Source organism: Oculina patagonica, chromosome 2 (genome assembly GCF_052425735.1).
Source record: "Oculina patagonica isolate OP01 chromosome 2, crgOcupat, whole genome shotgun sequence".
NCBI classification, from domain to species: Eukaryota; Metazoa; Cnidaria; class Anthozoa; order Scleractinia; family Oculinidae; genus Oculina; species Oculina patagonica.
The window spans coordinates 28,808,671-28,833,185 of NC_135759.1; the positions used below are offsets into that span (position 1 = coordinate 28,808,671).

General features: G+C 38.1%; 4 protein-coding genes across 7 annotated transcripts in view; 1 reads left to right on the forward strand and 3 right to left on the reverse strand.

Annotated features, from left to right (window-relative positions):
• Positions 1-1,999: 1,999 nt before the first annotated feature.
• The window catches only part of LOC144643930 (uncharacterized), a 38,874-nt gene continuing 16,358 nt past the window's right edge, over positions 2,000-24,515 (reverse strand). For 3 of the 4 annotated variants that reach the window (XM_078503328.1, XM_078503329.1, XM_078503327.1), the window contains 2 exons: positions 8,331-9,044; positions 2,000-4,613 (listed from right to left, as the gene is read on the reverse strand). In XM_078503328.1, the coding sequence (XP_078359454.1) occupies positions 4,516-4,613; positions 8,331-9,044 (812 nt within the window). In that variant the 3' untranslated portion in view covers positions 2,000-4,515. The remainder of the gene's footprint in view (positions 4,614-8,330; positions 9,045-24,515) is intronic. The other variant, XR_013568998.1, reaches the window with a different exon arrangement.
• On the reverse strand, positions 4,147-4,512 carry LOC144642270 (E3 ubiquitin-protein ligase DZIP3-like). The gene has a single exon (XM_078501248.1). It carries the CDS (start codon positions 4,510-4,512, stop codon positions 4,147-4,149), a length of 366 nt encoding a protein of 121 aa, XP_078357374.1.
• Positions 17,129-21,452, forward strand: LOC144643943 (uncharacterized). Its single transcript, XM_078503342.1, has 6 exons — positions 17,129-17,152; positions 17,572-18,039; positions 18,505-18,729; positions 19,342-19,570; positions 20,160-20,212; positions 20,454-21,452. Exons 2-6 carry the CDS (start codon positions 17,626-17,628, stop codon positions 21,414-21,416), a joined length of 1,884 nt encoding a protein of 627 aa, XP_078359468.1. The 5' UTR covers positions 17,129-17,152; positions 17,572-17,625; the 3' UTR covers positions 21,417-21,452.
• On the reverse strand, positions 22,341-23,143 carry LOC144638495 (uncharacterized; the record flags this gene model as incomplete). The annotated part of the gene is made up of 1 exon (XM_078497691.1): positions 22,341-23,143. A coding segment is annotated over one exon (687 nt), but the record flags the coding sequence as incomplete, so codon positions are not given.

The following is a 24,515-nucleotide window of genomic DNA, read 5'->3' on the forward strand; positions in this document are numbered from 1 at the left end:
GGTACCCCTTTCATATACCTACACGACACAAAATATACTTAAAACAGGACGTTTTCTTGAAATTTTTTTTATGTAGCGCTTGATAAGTTAAGACGATACAGCCATAAGTTGCGTCTGTTAAAAATAATTAATTTAAAGGCCTTTTTAAATATCTTATTGACAGATTTCCCTACCCTTTCATATACCTAAACGTGTGAAATCCCTACCCTTCTATATACCTGAAGCCTGAAAAAGGTACCCCTTTCGGGCGGAGCCTTCCCGTATAGGCCATTATATGGAGTACCCCTCCCCCCCCCCCCCCCGGGGCCGCTCGTATTGAAGAAAGACTGAAAAACCCGTAACTAGACTAGGAACTCGTAAACAAACTGACTGCTTGAATAAATAACAAGGAACAGAATATATATAGACCAATATGCAAATAAAAGTAACATGTACAGAAATAGACTGAAAACAAAGGGAACTAATTAAGTCGAAAACTAACATGAAACTAAACGACATTAAAAACTAAACGAAAATAAAATTCTGGAGCCTACAATCACAAAAAAAAAAAAAAAATAGAAGGAAATGCTGTTCACTCTCTCTCTGGTCACTTGCTTCCGATCAGAGAGGGGGACGGAAATTCAGGCTAATCCAGTGACTACTTTGTACTTATACAGAAAACTAGCTGATTTTTAAAATAGCCTAGTCTTATAAAAAGATCTGATAGAGGATATTGTAACAAAGACTCGCTGAAAGAAGAAGTTGAAGGTCGTTGAAGAAGTAAGGCTTATACTGCGATGGATGGGAGGGGAGGGATTAGACACGTATGCGGTTTTTTTTTCTCAGAAGTTTACAACACTCGCATCTTGCTACTCCAGAGTAACAACAAAATCCAAAGTACTGCAGTTCTGGGTATTTCTGCAAAATGATCAAGTCAGACGATGTTTAAATTGGATATCACGCTACCATAGGCGTACGACGCGGGGGGCGAGTGGGGCTGCAGCCCCCCCAGCGCCGAAATTGTTCGGGCAAAATGCTCAGAATTCGGGCAATAAGCCAGAGAAAAAATTGAAAATAAGCCGACAAATCTCAAAGTTATGTTCAAAACGAATTTCATCAGCAGAAAAGTATTGGAAATATACCAAACTTTGTGGTTCAGAAGTCTAAATTTCTCATACCGCATACCATATCTTGTCTGCTTTCGTTTCCTCTCGCAAATTGCTATAATGATGTTCGATTTTTCTCGAAAATTCTGCCTGACCCCTCAGCTTGATTCAGTTGTAATCATTTTGAAGTGAGTGGGAAATTGGCGAGGGCGACCAGAAGTTAGGATTTTCCATAGCTTGAGAGTTTGCGCACGGTGGATCCAGTGTAAGACTTTGAAACAAAGCTGTTACAGATGTGATGAAGCTAATGCTCTGATAATGCTTTTGACGCAAACGTTTAGTTAGTTCTAATGGCTAGCCTAAAACTTTCAACGAAATGTTTTAACCCATTTACGCCTGAACGTTTCAACCACTTTTCTATAACTTTCAAGTGGGCGAAAACTATGTAAATTGGCTCCCCAATAATACTTTAATTTTTTTTTCTGAACTAGAGTGAATAAATAAAATATTTCCGAAGAAAAAGGATTCAGTGCATTGGGGACGGGAAGATGAGAGATGCTGGGAACGAGGTTGTGCATTGACATCTACGGACAACGCCACGAAATTAATTAGAGAACTTTATGAAGGCAAGGTGCACAACTATTTCAATGCACGTTTTGTTGTCCATTCTATATGCCTCTCTAATTCGCTTTCAACGCATGTCATTTTTTTTTCGGACAATAAGGTTTCCGCCCCCCCTCCCCCCCCCCCCAGGTCCGAAGGTGCCCGTACGCCGATGCACGCTACAATGCATTGCAACTTTTGTAACAACAACGAGAACTTTAAACAAATATATGTAAAAAAATAAAAATACTTTTGTATTTTATTTGGTCATAGCGATTTTAATGTTTACAATGGTACATAAAGAGTAATAAATCACAATAACTAATAAAACAAAATATTACTGTGATTCAGTCGCAGCAAATCTATGAAAAATGTATTATTCTATTCTGCAGCCTCTTAAGTTCCTAAAAATTGATGTTTCTCTTTGAGTTTTCTCCAAAAACTCTTTGATACTTTCACACTGCTTATACTTCTCTTCCAATAACGTAATTCTCTACGTACTTTTGCACTATCAAATTGACCGCTTTCCCCTCGCCAGCACTCACTTTCATACTGCAACTCCTAGTCGTTGAGATTTACTTCCTTACAATGTATCATTATAGAAGTTTCTTGGCTTTAATATAATAATATTATAAAAATATCATAAAAGCTATTTGGAATTATGCACATCGTTGCAGAAGCCTTAAAAATTTCGAGGATCGCGTTAATGCGATAAATGGTTCGAGAATCCATTTTCTCATTAATGGCCCGGCCAAACGGACGCAACATTTAAACGCAACATATTGCAACATTGTTGGGTCATGTTGAGAGATGTTGTAAAGGGGCTGGCCAAACGGACGCAACTTGTTGCCAACGTTTGGCCAGCTGTTGTCGGCAACTAGACTGTTCACAGCCCTCTATTTTTTCGTATTTTTTCGATCGAATGAGCGCGAGGAAAGAACGGCGAGAGAACTGGACGCGAGCGCAAAACGGAAGAAGCAAGGGGAGGGGGGGCGGTGAGCGCTTTTTTTGCGTTGAAAAATAGAGAGGCTGTGGACAGCCTAGTCGGCAACTTGTTGGATGGCTCTTTAAAATAGCAAATCGAACTAGGGCGCATGCTCCGGCGCAACAATGTTGCGCGAACGTGACCAAACGAGCACAACATCATGCAACATCCAAATATGTTGCGAGAAAAATCGACCCTTTTCAAACTTGATCCAGCATCATTTAACATGTTGCAACAGGGTGGCCAAACGAGTGCAACATGCTGTGCTTTACGTCCGTTTGGACACGGCTTTACACTCTAATCGTACTTCAGATTTCAAATAGCATTACACACATAACATACTACAAGTGATTAGCATTTTTTTTTATTACATACTCTTGATTGACCTCCTAATCAACCTGGCTACGACGCTGAGTCAAACACTTGTGTTCATGTTCACCATGTTAGTTGCTCAATGTACCGTAATGATGAAGAAATCACAAAAAGTGAAATTACAAGAACAAGTAGTCTGAAATACAGCAATTTTAAAAGTTAAACGTACACGTAACAACGCCAGCTTGCGTTTTCTTCCAGAATGAAACAAATAATAATAAAAAACTGCAAGAAAATTGAAGAATAGCTGCTGTATAAATGGCGAATTTAAAAAAAAAAAACAATCAATCCTACTTATTTTCCGCTCAGATAAACGCAGTAAATCGCATTTCTTGTTGTATACTTAATCATAAAGTTAAACAGGATGTTCTTCTGAGTGGTTTCGATTCGGCGTTATGTTCCTTGTAAATGTATATGCGTGCGGTACCGACTCACGTTAATTTCACCATACGGGAAACGATTTCTATATTCGCTCATTACAAGACTGTTATCGTGTTTATACATCACTTTAGTTACTTTCAGAGATTGTACTTTTGTTTGATAATTTGCTTTTAGCTACTATTCCTGGTTAATAAAGTTATTGTATTAGAGCATGCTATTCCAGCAAACGTTAATCCACCGTAAGGAAAAAAGATGGCAGCTGTACACTTTACCACAATAACTTGCCGACCTAACATGTACTACGTAAGCGAGGTTTGCAGTTTACAAAACCTTTATGTGCGTTTTAGTGAGTGTTTTTGGGGGGGTTTTGATACGCTAAGATTTTCGGTCGCCATCTAATTTCGTACGGTGGAATTTGGGCTGGTCCATTCCTTCCAAGTTAACATGCAAACCAGTTTGAATCAATGGCACTTTATGCCTTTATGAGATTTCTTCCGCGCTTTATTTTGTCAATTCGTAAAGCTCTTCAGTGACTCTACTTAAATCAAATACCGCTTCATTGAGCTGATCTTTCACGAAGTCTTCATCCCTCTTCCATTGGCTGTGAAGTTCTTTGTAGTGATCTTCAATTTCTGGATCCATGCACTCAGTTTCCAGGTTGTCGATAGCTGCTCTGTACTGAACTCCTCCCAGTCTCACCAGAGTGTCTCGAATGTCTTGTCAGTATGTGTTGAACGTTGCGTCATCAATCGAGGCGTGCTTGGCATGAGCGTACACGGTGTTTCTAAAATACTTAACACGAGCGATATCTGCTTCACGACTCCTGTCTGTTGCAGCAGGAAGTTTGTCCCATCCAGTTGTGGGAGAAGGTAAGCCGCATATGTTTCGCAACAGAACCAGCAAAAGAGTGATGTCAAAACTTGACGATGATACTCCAGCAGAACTCGGAGGAAACAGCTTTCCCCATTGGGTAGCATTTATGATCCTTCTTGTCCTTAGTGACTGCAAAGTTGGAAGATGTCTTTTTAAAGTTGTCTGGAGGCTCTCCGGGGAATGAACTGTGTCGAACGTATCTCTAAGGGCCATTGTTCACACATCCATCACAAGACGACAAAGCCGGGCATAATTGATCATTTCCAGTGCAGAAGGGGTCGTTGGTGTCACGACTCTGGGTACGTCATCTCGACCTGTTGAACCATATTTCATTATTGTTTTGCTATGCCATTAAACCTGGCATATCGACTCTCTGCTCGTCGGGGAGACGATTACATGGGTGCGGGTGGCGGGTGGAGAAAGAGAAAGGGTTGACATAAGCTTCGGTCTTTTTCTGCAAACAGTTAGACTGTGGCTTAAAAATTGTAATTTCCATTGGTTTGTGTTAATTCTCCCAACTCATAGAAATTTAGAGCCATGCACCTTCTATATTCTCCTTTGAGACTTATTAACCTTCCATTTTTCAAGTCTTCTGCGTTTGTAAACTGGATAAAACTGAACGGTTTCCAGGATTTTACGAAAAATAAATTTTAAACGAAGTTCACTGAAAATTAAAGTTTTGTGCCTTTTATTTTTATGGTGTTTTATTACAAAGGTTTAGCGAAATTAAACAAAGCCCTTTTTCATAACCAAGCTAAAAATGGTTTTAATCTACGCCAGTTAGAAACAGTTTAAGGAGTTTTTATTACCAGTTCACTTTCGTAATCGCTCGTGCGAAACGTTCTCAGGAACCCCTTTAAACTTTGATTGACGGAAATCTTGGAAACGTTACCGTGTGTGACTTCTGAAGTCGCTTATCAATGCAAACGGTGGAAAGCGATTTCTTAGAATTTTTAAAGCCTGAGAAAAGAATCCTGAATAATGTATAATCATAAAAATTGTGGCGATCAAGCAAGATTTGTTTAAGATTTGTTGTGAACTCAAACAAGCTGCAAGGATCACTCTCAGCAAGTTACGTGAAAATCCTAACCGTAGATTTTACGAAATAGCAACTCTGCCATTTTAAGTGATGTCAGACTGTCTGACAGCCTTTGAAGTTAACGCAGCCTCGAACAGTTTCTCACTGAGCGAATTGTGTTTGGAATGAAAAAACAGTCTATTTTTTTGTAAATGGGAAAAAATGCAGCGAAAAAAAGGATTTAGAAGGAAATGCACAAGGCGAAGAGACAAAGAGAGCAACTTCTTGTTGTCTTGGGAGAAACGAAACATCGTTCACTTGAATTGTGTATTTCCGGCTGGGTGGAGAGGGGGGGGGGGTGTACTCGACATAACCTCGGGTAGGGAGGTGGGCCCGGCCTCCTAAACCCTGACCCTGTTTAAGACACGAACCTCTGATTTTCCTACTCTGTTTAAGACAGAATGACAATTTTTTCACGCTCGGGCCGCAAATGACGCTAGCGCTACGCGGGCGCAAATAAACAATATTTCCTTAAAAAGTCACTCGATTGTCCTTTAAATTAAAATACAGGATAAAAATTAAAATTAGTATCGGAGCAGGATCAATACCTTACGACAATAATCTTATGTCGTCATCAAAAGATTTATTAATGAGATTCCCACGCAAAATAACAACAACAACAAGCTTTATTTGCATGACTGTAAATTTGTTACAATATTGCAAAAGCGTAAACTTATTTAGTAGTAATAATAATAAAAATAATAAAATGATAATATATAGTAAAAAACAAAAATGATTCATATAAAATAAATTACATTGATAGTATTTTGTTACGTAAATCAAAACAAGATGATATAAATTTAATCAATTGCATGGTCACAAAATTATCGGAAGAATTCATTAATTCTAAAATCAAGTCAGGCACTGGTAGTTGGCTGACATTTAAGATGATAGGCTGTATTGTCTTGTAAAAGTTATCTCTTATTGTTGTATATTTGGAGCAATAAAAGAGAAAATGAATTTCATCTTCGGTTTTATTACAATCACAGACCGGGCAGAGCCTATTAAGTCTGGGTGTATTGTTATATCTGCCTAGTTCGATCATTAACTTATGATTACTAATACGTAATTTAGCTAATGTTCTCCTACCAGAAACTCTCCTAGTTAACTCTAGATAATTGGAGGTAGCATATTCGTTCTTAAAAGATCTATAAAATTCTAGTTTTTGGGAATGCTGTAGAGTATGCTGCCAATACGAAATATATTTCTGTTTCATTGACTGCAGAAACATTGTCACTTTTGCGGTGTCTACCCGGCATAGCAAATCGAACCCAATCGAACTAAATTTCAATCGAACTCAATCGAACCCAATCGAACTAAATTCATGGATTGAGTTCGATTGAGTTCGGCAATCGAACCAAATCGAACTCACCGAAAAGGAAAATATTCAATCGAACTTAATCGAACGTTCGATTTTCGAACTCTTGATTTTTGTAAAGCCGGCATTGAAAAACTATAACCAGATCTTAGAAGATCGAGTTACTTCAGCCCAGAGTTTAGCACGTGGGTTGTAAGCTTCAAATGCGTAGTAAAAGGCTACCAGGAATGCCGCTTTGACGTCAAGGATGGCGAAGATTTCAATGTTTTAAAAAAATCGTGTGATAAATTTTGCATTGACTGAAAAACACGAAGATAAAAATCCGGGTTTCAGATGGGATTTGAACCCACGACCCTCCGTGATCTATTTTGAAAAATCGGCGCGAAAGGCCGTGCATTCCCGGCCGAATTGCAAACGAGCGCGGACAATTAGGTCACCTTCATCGTGAACTAGTTTTCTTCCCTGTGGTAAGTAACACTCGGAGTTGTCAATTTGCAATTGTAAGTTAGCTTAAAAAGGAAATGGTGCAATAATTCTTGAATACGTACGCTGGAATAACGATATTTGTGTTTGTTCTGTTCTTTTAACTGCGGGCAGGGCTTTCTGTTATTAGCTGTTATTAAATAAACTGTAAAAAAGCGCAAGAAAAAACCTGCTTTCGACGGGATTGCTTTGTATGTATAGGTTTCCCAGAGCCAATCGAACGCAATCCATTTAATTGTGTTCGAATAAGTTCGGTTACCGAACTCAATCGAACCCAATCTGATTGATTGGGTTCGATTGAGTTCGATTTGTTCGGAAATCGAACTCACTGAAAGTCCGATGTTCGATTTCGTTCGATTGCCGAACTCAATCGAACTCAATCCATGGATTGGGTTCGATTGAGTTCGATTGAGTTCGATTTTCGAACGTTCGATTAGCTATGCCGGGTGTCTACTAAATCAGGATTAAAATTACCAAAATTAAAATATTCGGATAGCGGTGTGAAGTTCTAATGAAATTAAAAAAGACTGTCTAACAAAAGAATCCGGTTGCTTTTCTTGGAGATATATCAAATAGTTGAGGATTCTTTGATTAATGGTGATAAGGAGAGGAAATCGACCAAGCTCAGCTCTACATGCAACATTAGAAGCCTTATTACTTACTTCAAGGTAGCGTTTACAAAACTGTAGATGTGTTCTTTCAATTTGTGAACCATCCCAGGCCTTAAAATCAGATTTTACATAACCACCCCAAATTTCACTATTATAGAGCAGAATTGGAGATATCATTGCATCAAAGATTTTACAGGCAAGAGAAGGTTTCAATCTACTAAAATTTGTGTGTCGTCTCAAACTAAAAAGTGCATGAAGTCCTTTCTCTTTTAGGTGATCAAGTGAGATTTTAAAATTTCCTGTAGAAGATATTTTGGTTCCTAAATAAGTATAATCTTGTACAACATCAATTGTTTGATTTCCTATGTAAAATACATGTTCAGTACATTTTTTCGCACGTTTTTGAAAAACCATTATCTTGGTTTTTTTGGGATTTACGCTCAACATCCACGTGTTGCAAAATGTAGTTTACTCTCCCCTCGGTGTACCACAAGCAAAAGAAAGTAACGTGAAATAAACAAATCCATCTACACGAACTAACCTTCACTAACGCTGTTTTCTTTTTCAGCGAGTACTCTTTTTGTAACCTTCAGATGTCTTTCGACTTCTTCTAATTTACGCCTAATGTTGTCAACCTCCTCCCTCATGGCTTTATCGTCTTCTTTAAATTTCCTGATAAGTTCTTTGTAGTGATCTTCAATTTCAGGGTCCATGCACTCAGTTTCCAGGTTGTCGATAGCTGCTCTGTACTGAACTCCTCCCAGTCTCACCAGAGTATCCCGGATGTCTTGCCAGTATGTGTTGAACGTTGCGTAATCAACCGAAGCGTGCTCGGCATGAGCGTACACGGTGTTTCTAAAATACTTAACACGAGCGATATCTGCTTCACGACTCACGTCTGCTACAGCAGGGAGTTTGTTCCAGCCAGTTACTGGAGGAGGTAAGCCACATATGTTTTGCAACAATAGCACCAAAAGAATGATGTCAAAACTTGACGATGATACTGCAGCAGGATCGGAAGGGTACAGCTGTCCCCAATGCTTTCGATTAATAATGTTTTTTCTTATGAGGCTCTGTATTATTGGGTAATATCTTTCCAAAACTGTGTGAAGATTTGCTGGTGGGTGGATGGCATCAAATGTCTCTCTGAGGACCTGGGTACAAACATTTAATAGAACAACTAGACGTGCGAAATTGGTCGTCTCTCTGGTTGGGGAAAATACCAACGATGCACCAGACGTATTGACATCAAGACCTATTAGAACAATATATAATTTATTATAATTACACATTTGTTGTGATGCCCATGCCATATTATGGTAATAAAAGTTCTGAAGGCATAAGCAATGTTTATGCAGTGATAGCCAAGAAAACCTTTGCTATCAGGTTTTCATTTACTTACTTTCCACGCAAAATATATTGCGGAAAGCCGAAACGTTTCTGTGGTGTAGACACTGTTTAACGTTTCCGTTATAAAATTCAATCAGAAATTTGGTTGAATTAATGAAGCAAAACGAAAAAACAACTAGTTAGGTTGAGGCCTGCAATAAGCTTACAAAGTCTTGGCCTCTTCAGCTGTAAGTAAAATAGTTTAAAAAGCGCGCGGAGTGTTATCTTTTAAAGCTTTAAATCTTCAAGTTGAGTTTGAACATCGTTTTTGGTTAAACATGATTGCAGATTGTGCTTAGTTTACGATGATACGTCAAGCTAGTAAAGTTAAGGTTTTAATTTTAACAGCGTGCTATAGTCGAATCACCCTGCGAGCAGAGCCTCTTTTAACTTCCCTTCGGTTGATGAATGAAAATGCGAGTAGTCACCGACGACCCTGCGACTACTCACATTTTCCCTCACCCGCCGATGGTCGCGTTTCGCCGAGATAGAAACTTGCGTTCAACACTGGTACACACAGCCTCCAAGCAAGCTACCACACGCTCAGGGTCTTACCCTTGTGGAAACTCCCGCACTCCTCACATTCGGGAGTCGTTCACGTGTTCGTCCTCAGGACTCATTTACTGCATCTCCTGCCGCCGCTGCCCTGCCATTTACATCGGCGAAACTGGGCGCACTCTAAGGAAACGTTTTGGGGAACATCTAAGTAGCATTACCAATAGTGCGCCGGCCTCCCAGAGCATTTCAGCTCAAACGGACACAGATCAACGGACGCACAGGTCCGCAGCGTCAAGCTCTGCGGCGGTAACAAGCAAAGAAAGCGGCAGGAGATGCGCGAAACCCGCGAGATCTGGGAACGATTACCTTGTGGTCAACCAGATATGGCGGAAGACGATTGTGTATGTAATGAAGTGACTGACTTGAATACTCGATTACCCTGTTAAAAGGCCGTTTGCACTCTGCCTCTCTGGAAACTTTGATTCCATTCTTCCGTTTTAAACACTACCTTATTCTTACTCATTTTCGCGCGTACTTAATTTCGCGAAATTCCGGGAGCCGAATTTCGCGAGTATTAATTTTCGCGATTCAGGGCCATAACCGGACCTTTGCCATAGACGAGGCAAGATCTTGCTAGTGGGTTCTGAGGGCATGCTCTCCAGAAAAGTTTGAAATCTAAGAGCTATGAATCTCTTTCAGATACATTTTTCATGAGGTATTTCTTGAGAAAAATCAATCTTGTTCAACTGGGGATTATTTTACCAACTAAACATATTTTGGTTTTAATTTCGGGTAAAAATTAAGACAAGGCAAGTGCCTCGTCTTGCCTCTTGCTAGTTACTTCCCTGCGATTACAAGAAAAATTGGAGAAAAAGTGTATTAAATTTTGCGATTTCGTCAGTTTTTTTATGAACCAGTAGTCAAAGACTAAGGAACTACTGGAAATACATACACAGGGGCTCAATGTAACTACAAGGAGCCTGCAAACGGAGGCTTAAGGGACTGTACTAAAGAGATTTTGAACTAATTTACAAGCTCCAAACTGTAATCAGAGGTAGGGTGCTAGCAAAAACAAGACGGAAATATATTTTTAAAGGTAGATAGTTGCAGTCCCAAACATTTTAAATTTTTATTGTTTTGATATATATATAATATGGTATTAATTTTTGCGTGTTTAAATTTCGCGCAATGTTTTTTTCGCGCGTACTAAATTTCGCGATTTTAAAATCGAGAAAATCGCGAAAATTAGTACTCGCAAAAATTATTAAGAATAAGGAACCTCTTTTGCTTTTTTAAGGGCAGCAATGAATCCACCCACCCCCCCCCCTCCCCCCTTTCCCCTCTTCATCTTAAACCGCACCTTTCTTCTAAAAGCATGCACCGCAAACACGTTTGCCTTCTTGTCTTGTCTTAAGCTGCGTTCACATTAAACCTGAAACATGTTAAGAGGGTCTCAATGGGGTGGTGGATTTTACGGTTAACAGTTAAAATTTTGGCTTTTTTACGGCTAACGTTTAATTTATTTCCATTACGGTTAACAGAAGTTAAAAATTCATTTCCATTGTTTTGAGCAGTTAAAAATTAATTTACATTATTCAAAAACATTTTTAGGTCTCAGGGCCATTCTGGGACGATGAAGTGAACTAGTCTGTATTATTTGAAATTACTCACCGTTTTTTTACGGTTAACATATTATACGGCTAACGGTTAAAATTATCCAATTTTTACGCCTAACGGCTAAAGTTTTGGCCGTTTTACAGCTAACGGTTAACCCCATTGAGACCCTCTGTTAAGAATATACATGTTTCAACGAAACATGTTTCACCTAAACATGCTTGTTATTGCATTGTTCACATTACGTGTCAGTTTCAAACACGTTTCATGTTTGGTGTGTAATTTATGCGGTTTCACGGTTCTTGCTTAAATCTTTACACTTAACACCGTAAAAATATAGCTTAAAATTACAATAAATTTTCTATTAAATCTTTGTCTTCCTGTCTATTTTCAAGCCCTTCGATGAAGCAGGGCTCTCAAGCGTTTAGCAAGAAGACAGTATTCACAGGGCACAGAGGAGTCAAGTGTGTCCGCAATTCAAAATCTCTACCGTGCAAAACGACCTTCAAAGCGATCGTGTAAGCGTACGTGATCCAGGCATAACTAATCGATGACATCAATGACATCAATAAAATCAATGAGTAATCAATGAGTAATCGATGGGTAATCAGTTGAGTAGTCATTGATTATTGCCGATGATCAATGAGTAATCGATGACTAATCGATAGGCCACAAAATTTTTGGTCATTGATTAGTCATCGATTGCATCGATCAGTCATCGATTGCATCGATTAGTCATTGATTGCATTGATTACTCATCGATATAGTCTCGTGGTTGAAAACCGGAACTTGTAAAAGTATAACACGCTATAACAATCTAACAATATCATCGTTACACGTGAAAAAAGTACATAAAGTAAAAGTGTTTGCATCTGTTCCGGTGCGTAATGTAAGTGCTTATGATGGCAGTCTCCCTAAGCCGAAGCAGTTTTACTTTTCTGACAAACATCCACCGACCAAAATCTATAACCACGTAGTCGATTCTTGTCTTCGTACTTGTTAGCTTCATTTCGAGACTGGTTGGTTTTCCTGTTCAATTGTTTCGTTATTAAATAAAGATTTGGGTAAAGTGAAATATTGAAATATCATCTGTATTTGTGCTTAGCCCTTCACGTCTTGATATGTCGGAAGGTTATTTGACCTTTTGTGAGGGCGTAATTTCGTCAACAAGAATGGCAGTTATAAAGCAAAATATGACTAACATAGAGAAACAGTGTGCAGTATGATAGTTGATGAGTAATCGATGGGTCATCGATGAGTAATCAATAACATCTATAGGTAATCAATTACATCAATGAGTAATCGATGTCATCGATGAGTAATCGATAGGCCATTACTCATCGATTACTCATTGATCATCGCCAATAGTCAATGACTAATCAACTGATTACCCATCGATTACTTATTGATTACCAATTGATGTCATTGATCATCGATTAGTTATGCCTGGCGTGATACAGCGCCGTCATGCGATACTTTGTTTACATATTGTGTGGCAGGATCCAATTCTGACAATGGTCGCCTGGGGCGAAAATATCGTCGCCCCAAGGGCGACGATTCTTTTTCGGAAAGCAAAGCTTTCCGACGAGGCACGAAGTGCCGAGAAGAAACTTTCTTACTGCTGGTCTCTCTGGTAACGCCCACAAACTTTGCTGTCTGCGGATGTCGCATGAGGGTACAAATACGATATCGCATGACGGCGCTGTATCACCACAGGTGGCACAAGCTTAAAATTAATATATTAAAGTAAAATGGCGGCCTTTAAAAATATAAGAGTTTATATGGGTTTAAAACGGAAAAATTTTGAGAGCTAAATAAAAGCGCAAATTCTAAATAAAGTTGACGGAACATGAAATAGTGTCGTTTGCTTTTGTTACAGCGTAATTTCAAGCCATTTTGAGCTATTTTACGTCGATTTACTGTAACATGTTTACCGTACATAATAATATGACAAGGTAGGAAACCTTGGTCGCTACTGACGTGCGACATGTGTTCAAATTGGCTCGAATTTCGCACACAAAAAAAGCTACCACTTATATTCTGACTTCAAATACCAAAGATAGAATGATAAGCGAATGTATTATTTGAAGCGAAATTGAACTCAAAGTCGAACAGGATTATTGAAGTGTAAAAGTACAAAACCAAGATTGAAAGGTAACAAACTTTACTGAAGTGCTGAGCCTAGTTTTATGACGTACACTGAATGAAACTGTGTCAGTTTGCCGTTCTTTCGTAAATTATTTGCTGCTTTTCTACTTTATTCACTCGCTCTTGTTGTGCGTTTAAAAGTATTATTAATTAAGCTTTTCGCATCAATCCTTTTGTTTTGCGTAGTTAAATTTACTATGGCATTTCTGTGGTTATTCTAGGCACCGCTAATTATTTCTTGTTCATAAAGCTCGCCAAATTTGCTGTTTAAAACCATTTTTTTGATAGAAACTGTCGCTTCCTGAAAATTTTAATTTACGCTTATTAAAGGGACGGACCATTAGAAAAGTGATGGGGGGGGGGGGGGGTGGGGAATTTTCGGCTTGCACGAATTTTTTTTATGTCCATTTCTTGTGCAGGAATTTTTTTTTCAGGTGAAACCCTCTGCTCGAATTTTTTTTTAGCCAAACGTTTTTTTTCTTCAGACAAATGCCATGTTTTGTTACTTTATACCATAAAAATGCTGTTGTTCATTGACTTCATCCTTAAGGGACTGTCAATAAGTAACGAGGGGGGGGGGGTGGTCAAAGAGCGGTGCAATTGGAAAAAGTGGAGACCCACCCCTTCCTTCAAGCTCAAAACACTCAGCCCTGGGCGGGGGTTGGAAATTACATGATCCAACCCGGGGATCCACCCCTTTCTACAAAAAATAGTTACCGGTAATAAAGAAAAAGTCTGTTTGATTGTCTGTAATGGATTTAATAGAGGTTTTTGAATTGATGTCAGCTTTTAAAGTGCGATCCCAATCATACGCCACCATAATTGTCCCTAATGGACACTGTCAAGAGAAAATGAGGGGACAGAGAGGTAGTTAGGGGGCGTTGGCCGGGATATGTCAAAGACAGAAAAGTTATTTATAGATTCACCGGAAGTCTGTTTCCAAAACGCCCGCATGCAGCTTAGCCTCGCTCTGAGGTTGTAAGCTAAAGAAAAATTTTAATCACAATGGCGAAGCGCGTGGAAGGCTATTGAATATTCAGTATGTCTCTTCCACGCGCAATATACAGGCGTTTAGAATTCGGAATTACAAGTGACGAGCCAGCAAGTAGTGCAAGTAGTGTTTCTTCCGAGAGTTTACAAAGTCCTCATTCGAGAGGAGAAAAGCGTGAAATTGAAGATGTGTTGCCCGGCGAAGAATCTGGGCCATCCGTTTCTCCCACTGTAAAAGCCCAGAGAAAAAGTCCAAGACTTGCCGTAAAAGCTTTGAAGAGCGTTCTGTCTAAAAGACTCAAGCGAACGGAAGAACGTTCAAATGAAAAGGCAATGGAAGAACTTCGCAAATCGAACGAAGTGCAGACCTTGCAAGACCTCGAGGCGAGAATTTCTCACCTCGATGGCTCACTGCATTGTGAAATTGAAGTTTTAACCGGGCATAAAAACAGTGCAAGTCTGAGTATCTTTCCTAAAAAGGAAAAGTGCTACAGAGAAGACATCGGAAGTTTTCGACCGGTTCGAGTGCTTTTTACTCCTACAGGACATTACAAATTCCAAGTCTTCGTGTACAAAACACTCGAAGAAGGAGACATCGATTTGAGTGACAACAAGGCAGTAGAAAGTGTAATTTGTAAATTACGAGCGAATTCTGGGTTCGTGATGTGCCCTGGCATCGTGGATTACGATGCCATTGATGCAGACATTCGAATTCAAACATCGATTGTCAAAATAGAGGATTGGCCATGGAGACACGTAGGTGCTGTGAAGTGCAAGTTATGGCACAAACCTCGAAAGCAGCAAGGAATGCCTGAAAATGGAGAAGACATGTGCGGCGAATGCAAGCTAGGTCGAAGGAAATTGCTAGCTTTGAGTGAGAATAGGAAAAACTTGGACGAAACTGTTCGACAAGAAAGACAACAGGCTTCTTCTAAAGTTCGTTTGTCCATCTTGAGCCCAGCAAGTCAAAAAGCGCGGCAGGAGAATGTGAGGAGAGAACGAAAGAATTTTCGCCGAACGGCCGAAAGGATGATCAAGAGGACATCTGTCTCTCTGAATGAGAATCAAAACAGCGAACTGTTAAAACTCATCAATTGTATTGAGTCCTCTAAGGAAGGCCAAGAAGAGCTCAATAAAGTATTTGAAGAGGCCGAAAATCACAAGCCCGGTAGTGGAGCTGTGATTCGCGAAATGTGGCAGATGGAGAAGGAAGATTTCTTCAAAGACCAGAGAAAAAACGGTAAGCTAGATCATTTATTACAAATTTTCCTTTTGGTTTATTATTTGATCAATTTTTTTCCTTAGAAGAGTTGAAATTTACACATACATGTACACTGTAAAATCCCTCTTTCAAAAATATTTGTCAAGTTGTAATGTTAGATTTCTAAACGAAATTATAACAAAATCTCGACATTTTAAATCTGATGAACATGGAGATATCGATTAGAAACATTGTTATGATTAGTAATAGTGCATTTTTGAGAACCAAACTTGGAAAACGTCCAGAAGGTTTTAGGGAAGATATCAATATATGGAATTTATAGGGGTGGGAAAAATGAATGTTGAATACGTTGATAGCCCATTATTAATTTATCTCATTATTTTTAGAAACAGGAAAAAAGGGAAACAGGTGGTCATCAGCAACAATCAGAATTGGTGAGTTTTGAATGGTAACTTGTTCTTAGTATGATGATTAGGTTATGTTTTAGACCAAGTAAAAAAAAAATACAAATGTTTCTTGCCCAGATTTCTTTAAATTTTTCGCTGAAAAAATTCTGCAAGTTGATTTGACCTATCCTGTATGGACTTAGCTTTGAACTTTTGGCCTGAGTTTAAACACAGGTGAAGCCACGTCTTACATAAAATTGAAAGCAACACCACTTGGTTTTTTCCAATTTTTCTAATAACAATTAAAAAAGAGGCAGCCACAGAAAATGAAGCGAGTGGGGATGAGAATCATTTGTATCATTTTACTTGGCCTTAAGTGTTTAATTGTCAGTGTTTACCCTTGATGTATGGATAACCATATAGAAATAAATTTCTTAAATAATAATGCTTTATGCTAGTCCTATGTCTGAATGTCATTGTTATCAGATTTAAGTCAGTCAGATGTACCGTAATTTCTTTCACCCTGTGAAATTAGCCTGTAGTCGGAAATTAGCCAGTAGTCGCAAATTGACCAAATTTGTGTGAGATTTAAAAGATAAAAAACAAGTCATTATTATACTGCTCCTGTAGTGTGCAGCTTACTAAGATTGATGATTTGTGGCATATCTATTTTTAACGCTCAATGTTTTCATCTATCAATAATATTTCCACAAAATTTAGTCTGGTGACATTAGTTGGAGCAGTCGTACTATAACTGGCTACCAGAAAATTGACTGATGCTGATATGCTAGTAACAAAGCTCACAGAAAAAAAATAAACCTGTTGCAGTTTAAGTGTAACTTTGTTTGTAAATTTATGTCTTCTGTATACACAGCCCTGGCTATTTACACCAGAAGTCCTGCCGCGTTCCGTGCAGTCCGCAGCCTCGGCATCCTACAACTCCCTTGCTGCAAAGAGCTGCAACGAATTGTTGGTAGAAATGCAGATGGGCCAGGAATCCATGAGCCCTATATAGCACACCAGAGTCAAGAGTATGAAAAATTTTGTGCTAAACAGGTCAGTGGTGGCAAGAAAAGACCCCTCGGCATTGGAGTTCTTATTTTTGATGAGACAAAGGTAAGGGAAGTCCTTCATTAATTTCAAAATGTCTATAGCAGATATAGACATAGTACTCAGGGTTGGAAATAATGGTCAGTGATTGGCAATTACATAATTAAGTGGTCAATTATTTAAGGCATTTGCACCTTCACAAAAATATCACCTGTCAATCTGTTTTTTCTTATTTCCAACCCCGGTACCCGGTGGTAAAGATATGTTTATATTTCTTTCTGGTGAGGCTGTGTTATTTTTTTGGAATTTTTGCTACCTTATCTTTTTTGGGTCAGGTTTTTATGTACATATAGAGGTTAATCAAAATATCAATGTCACTTTATTGTGGTTTCCATAGAGGACAACCCTGATTTTCACCATTCGATCGCAAAGAATGTTTTTACTATCTTAACAATCGTTAGTAATGTGTATAATTTTAAACACAGGTCCAGTCAAAGATTGTCTGGAATTCCACAAATTCAACCATAAAAGGTTATGCGATGAGTCCAGATGAACTGCCGTGGCTGCATGATGTGTTTATGAGTATTGGAGAGGACTTTGATCAACAGAAAACATCATATGTCCTTCAGTTTTTGTGGAGAGATCTTACTTCACGCTATGATGTCATTGGACCATATTTCACCTGTGCTGGCTCATGGGACCACAAATTTCTTCTTGATTGTGTAATGAAGACAATTCAGGCCTTCACCTTGTACAACTTCAAGGTCAGAGTGCTAGTTTGTGATGGAGCCTCATCAAATCTTGCCCTGATAAAACTTCTCTGTGGCTATGAACATGAGCAGCTACCACTTGCTGATGGAGATGACCAATTTGCTGTTTCAGCATGGTTTCAAAATCCGTACGAAGATGATGAGGACAAGAGAGTGTTTGTGGTAATTTGCCCCTCTCATCAGGTAACTCCTATCAGTAAATTAATTTCTGTTCAACATTGAATTCTAAGATTCAGTGCTGCTGCTGTTTTTTTTTAGCAATTTACAGGGTTGGATGTAAGGAAAAACAGATTGATAGGTGTTTTTTTGCGAAGGTGCAAATGATGAAGATTTGACCACTGAAATACATATTTTATAAATTTATAAAATTTTATTTATGGTAACCTAGAATTAATTAAGGTGTCTTATAAATTTGATTATCTGTCTGCCTGTTCTCAATCTGTTTCATTGCTTATTATTGGATATTAGTGCTACTAGGTCATAAGGGAGTGCCTTTTATGTGCATGCAGACAAACATACATGTACCACGGTATCAGTGGATTTGCATAGAACTGAGAAACCAAACTTAATTTGATACATAAAATACTGTATTAAGGGCAAAATTTCTTTGTACTTTATGGAGTAAATAATTTTTGTTTGTTTTTACAGCTCAAAAACAACATTGCTGCACTGTACAGCTCGAGGCAGACAGGAACAAAATCCTTTCAAAAAGATGGAGTTAGTTTTGGCTGGCAACCCATTTTTGACCAATACAAGCGAGACCAGGAGAGAGTCGATCAGAATTTGGCACGGAGAGTTCCTGGACTCCGGTACAGCTTTGTTCACCGGGATAGCTGGACCCGACTAAATGTTCTGCCAGCGAAGATCATGCAGGTACTGAAATTTTATTTTAAACTATTCAAAGGTCCTTACCGTCCCATACTCAAACTATGAAATTTGGTAACATATCAATGAGTTGACTTAGTGGTTGTATCTTCATAGACCTTATGCATAAATGGTTGTCATTTATTACTGTTGTTTGGTCAAGTTTCTTAAAACGCTGATGTTGACACTTAAATATATATATGAAATATTATGCTTATTCTGAGAAGTTTCAGTTTTGGGGTTAAATAGCTGCAAAGTTTTGACTCATTCAAATTTTAGAGATTTGTATGGAAAAAAGTCGCCCTGTCCTGCCTAGCCTTGTTTTTTAATGTTTTGGCAATATAAATGTCCCTGTAACTTCCCATTAGATGAAAGTATAGCCTTTAAACTTCATACACTGATTTACTTGGACTTTATCTTTAAGTGAGAGTAATTTTAATTTTGTTGACAAATGGTACATTAACAGCCGCCATACATGTATTTGCATTGTTTCTATGTAGCTGGTCAGCAGACATGTGACTATTGAAAAAATCAATGTTGCAAATTTTGCATGCATTAGTTATAATCGAAGTTGCCATTTGGTTCAAAATTTTTTTTTCTTAAATGATTTTTTTTCCTTAGCAACGGTACATGATTAGTGCTCTCCAAGAACATGCAAGAAAGACCCCACAGCCTGCTGATGCTCCAATGGTGGAAATGACCAGTGAGTACTTGGAGGCTTGCCATCTCATCTTTGAGAAAGGCATATTGAGCCACATGACCATTTCAACCAAATATCAACGTGTACTGGAAAACATTAAGGAGGGATTCAGCTTTTTTAAAGAGTGGTCCACATGTCATCAAAACACTGGTAGGTTTAGTAAAAAAAAAAATGCATACAGTTGTGTATGTCTAATTAAGTTGCAACTGTCAGAAAGTAATTGATAAATTGATGGACTGTGTACCATGTTTTGTAAAGAAGGAAGGGTATTGCAATATGCAATGGAACTTTTAGTTACCATATTTATTTGATTTAGCGCCCACCCCCGACCAACAAAAAACTGAAGTGCACAATGGAGTATTGATTCTTGAAATTGGCTAAGTACTACTAAGACGACTTCCCTCATGACCAAGTTTTCTTACTATTTTTCAAAAACTTTCAATGAACAGTCAAAATTTTGCTTTGTTTTGTTACAAAAATAAACTTCTTTGTGTTGAAAATCGAGAAAATTTAATAAGCGCCCAGCCTCGAATAAGCGCTGACTCTCAAGGTCCAAAAATTAATAAGCACCCAGGGAGCTTAATCAAATAAATACGGTATGTCACACTATTAAGCTTAATTAGTAACGCAGGTTTTTTTTTTTATTGCCTTGAATGTACAGTGAGACAGTGGGATTAAATATCAATCTGCACTAAGTTCACTTATTTATCTAACATTAATTAATGTTTCTCTTTTTCAGAGTATCCCAACAACACCAAGCAAGCTCGACAAAGCAAGTTCTTGGCATGGCAGGTAAATAAAGTCATGAAGAGTAGTCTTTTCCAGTTTAAGGTGTAGCATTTATTCAAATTAGAAGCTTACTTGATAGTGGTGCTTATAAAATTAGTTTTGGTAAAGGTGTGGCGCTTATTTGAGAACGGCACTTGTTCAAGTAGAGTCGCTAAATGAATCACAACTGTAAAATACATTAAAATACATTATTGTTATGCATTACAGCAGACTTTTGTTGACTTCTTTGTTTCCTTTATTTCAGACATGGGATCTGTTAAGGTTAATGGTTTATGGGTTTCTCGACTTCTGCACATGGTTCATTGCAGCCTATCCTGATTATTTCGTCAGTCCACTGCGAATAAATGGAAGCGCGATTGAATCTATTTTCAGCGTTCTCAAATTTACTGCTGGTGGCAACCTTTCTGCCAGCAATTATGGATCTTTCCGGGGAAGAGTAATTACTGGCAGAGAGGTAATCACCAACAGCAACTCGGAACGTGGCTACCGTGATGATGTCATCCTGGTGTCTGGTACAATCACTTCAAGTACGGAAGGATCCAGGGCGTCATACTCAGTTCGACTTACTTATGATCCATTTGGAATTAATGAGATGAAGCAGTTTTGCTTTTCATCAAACCTCAGTCAGTCCTCCATTGGTGGACGCCAAGGAAGCAATGCATGCACCATCATAGCATCTTTGGTTGGCTATCAGTTTGTGAAACTAAGGCTGCCTGAGTTGACTTCAAGTACCTTGCCAAGTCAGTGGTTCGATGTCATTGTTGACTCGATGCTTGAGGGAAATGCCCTGCATGATCTTCTTTTTGATGGAGAGGCCAGAAACCTTGACATCGAAGATGCTGTTGAGATCTGTGGAAATGATTTGCACATTTCTAGGTATGATCAACCTATTGGTTTCGATTTGCGTTCTGGTGATCTGTCACCCTTGGTACAGACATTGCAAATGCGAGCAACCCTCCATCAAAGGCAAGCTAGTGTCCTCATCTCAGGATTCCAAAGTGTTGCATTATTGATCTGGGAGAATGGAGCCTTTGCAATCGTCGACTCACACATGCATGGTCAGTATGGAGCCATAATGTCCTTTGCACCAGCAGGCCCGACAAGCAGTAATGACATTGTTACTTGGCTTTCCAAGATGGTACGAAAGTACTTTAATGGATCTTTAGGGCTATGCACTCTAACATTTGTATCATATGACTGTACCTGAATGACTTGAGATAATAGTGGGCTTGTTCAATTATCATTTGCCATGTTGTTATATTTTATAGTACTACAAGTTTTAAAAAAGTAGTAAGGTTTCTGTTGTAAATCTTCAAAATATTTCTTTAGCAAAGCCAAGTGTTGATGAATAATCAGCTACAAAAGCATTTGATGTGCAACTAGTACTAGTAGAGGTAATAATTTATGGTATCTATAGTTTCTGAATTGTATCTTCATGAAAAATGAATGTACAGTATAATTTTTGCAGGTTTCTCACTTGAAACCAAAGTTTTGAAAATGAAAGTGTAATATTAGAGTAATTCTTGCTGGAATAGATACCTGAACTCTTGACTCAATATCTTTTGCTGTTTTTATTACGCTTTTCTACATGTATGAGTAGGAAATAGTCTACGTAAACATGCAAAAATCAATTTTTAAAGAAAACAAGAAGAGATGACTGGTCACCAATGTTCATTGTTTCATAATATGTTTGTTCTTGTTAATGGTTGAACTCACTGTACATTGAGTTCATTTCTAAGGAACACTAAGTGATGTTACAATATATGTAGGCAAGGTTGACAACACCTTTTCTGTCATAGTACTAGTAGAGGAAATAATTTATGGTATCTATAGTTTCTGAATTGTATCTTTGTGAAAAATGAATGTACAGTATAATTTTTGCAGGTTTCCCACTTGAAACCAAAGTTTTGGTTTTCTGTTTTGCTGTGAACGTTGTCAAGTGTACTGGAAAAGTTCTATTAAGATGTGGGTTGGGAGGGGGAGGGTATCAGTTAGGACAGACTTGCTTGAATTAGTTTTGTACAGAATATTATTGTGCCCAGTCTATGGGCAGCTCCTTTGTCCTAACAGTTTTATGACACAAAATTAATGAACACCTACTCATAACTTGTCAGGTCAATCATACTTTAGTAGAAGTCTTTATTAAGAAGCTAGTCACAACAAACGTGTGGCTTTACAATAAAAAAACAATCTAAAATAAGCTAAACTAGTAAAATGAACCTATTATATGTATCAGTTACAAGGATTTTAAGAAATAAATTTAAAAAGACATCTATTTACAAAAGTGCGTTTGAAACGTTCTGTTTTTACTTTAGGGAGTATAAAGTCATGGCCCCTTTCTCTAAGAGCTCTGTTCCGTTTGGGTGGGAGCAAGTCATATAATACATGGCCAGTGTCACTTGTGATTCTGTTGAAAAGATCACTGTCCCTATTCTTAATAACATCAGATATCAAAATGATCTTATTTGTATAGCCAAAACGATAGGCTCGCCGAAAGAAAGTGTCAATCCGATCTAAATATTTGCCTTGATAGGCGGAGCCCCACACTTCTAATCCATACAAAAATAATGACATTATTAATGAGTCGAAGAGTTTACTAAGCTGATCTTTAGTGTACCCATAATATTTGCATACCCTAAGAATATATAGTCGGCTAGCAGCTCTAGAAAGTAAACTGTCAACATGAAGGTCCCAGTTACAAGGATCTTCATGGAAGGTAATTCCCAAAAGTTTCAGCCACTCTTTTCGCTCAATCCCAAGCACTGGAGGAGGAGCAGGCTGAGTAGTTCTACTATGCAGTAGCATTTCCCACGTTTTTGACAAATTTAAAGACATCCTATTGTTGGCTGCCCAGCTCTCAAGGTTCTTAACTTCTGCGAGCGCCGTGTCAGAGTTCCTTCTAACAGGTACACTAATAGTGATATCATCGTTGATATTATTGTTGAATTAAAAATTTATCTGTGAATAATAATAAAAAACTAAATGCGATAATGTAGTGTATTATACATAAATTAAGTTTACACTACTTCCCTGTAGAATGCTATTGATAAAGGCTCTCACTAAAGGAATTAGAATTTTTAGAACAAGTATGAGCATGTTTCATTGCAAACATTGGAAATTTATGAACTCTTTCACCCGCCAGTGACTTTTCAAGGGTGATTATGCATAGTTATAAATAAAACAAGAGAAAATATAAATACATGTATGAAGTCATGTGTGATTCAACTTTTCACTGGTTTGCTGTCCCAAAATAAATTACTTGTTTGAAAGGGCTAACAACTCTAAGATATTTGCATTTTTTACAGTTGAATCCCAATAACTCAAACCCTCTGTAGCTCAAACCTCCCTAAATTAACCCTTGGTAAATCACACTCTGGACTTTTTTTTTTATGTCTGTTCAAGTTTATATTGGGATTCAACTGTATTGATTTACTGATCTACTGGCAAGAATGGACTTTTTTGAAAGTGTTTTGAATTCTGATGGGTACTAAAAATGTGCACATAATGACAAAATTCTGCATCCAAGGCAGTGGTTCACAATCTCTAACTGGCCACTGTGAGTATCTTTTCGCATATCATTCTTTGCTATCTAAGATCAGTGCTGGCCCACTTTAATCTAAACTGCCAATCAAAAACTATTGTGTCATTGACGCAATTGTGACATCAACAAAACAAATATATTTATACAAAGAGCACATTAAGGTGGCTGAACACAGTTTTCCAATCTTCGGAGAACGCAACATAAAGCACTTGATGAGCTACTGTATTTAAAAAAATTTTGTGTCATGTAAGAGCATGTTTCGTTACCATGGCAACCCAGCAAATTAAGAAGCAAGATCAAGAGTTGAATTCCACTCAATTTCAGAAAATTCAGTCAACACATTTTTAATCATTTGTGTACAACAAACTCTGGCAAATTCTGAGGTTTTAGCACTGGAGTAGAAATGTTTTGACAGAAGGAATTAAATATTATTTTCCACAGCTTTTATGTTTTTTCATAATGTCCTAGAATGGATTAAAATTCCTTTGTTAAATTGCAGATTTTATGTTATCAACAGTTTTCTTGCTATCTAAAGTCAAACAGACTTGCAAAATTTCTTAAATTCTAATTACAAGTTCATTAGAAATCATGCCTTTCTGTAAAGACTTTAAAACTTGCGAACGCAGCTTTTTGATCAACTGCGCACACGCAGCATTTAAATTTTGATTGTCACAAAGCCTCGAGCGCAAACACACTGACTCAAATCAAGAGGAAAACTGTTCAGCCACCTTAACTGATTAATAAAAAGGGATACTCTAAATTCTC

Excerpts from the sequence above, each read along its gene's own strand:
- LOC144643943 (XM_078503342.1), top strand. The coding sequence starts at position 17,626 with ATGAGTCCAGATGAACTGCCGTGGCTGCATGATGTGTTTATGAGTATT. Across the intron at positions 18,730-19,341 it reads TGCCAGCGAAGATCATGCAG|CAACGGTACATGATTAGTGC; the intron begins GTACTGAAATTT and ends TTTTTTCCTTAG. Across the intron at positions 20,213-20,453 it reads GCAAGTTCTTGGCATGGCAG|ACATGGGATCTGTTAAGGTT; the intron begins GTAAATAAAGTC and ends CCTTTATTTCAG.
- LOC144642270 (XM_078501248.1), bottom strand. The coding sequence starts at position 4,512 with ATGGCCCTTAGAGATACGTTCGACACAGTTCATTCCCCGGAGAGCCTC.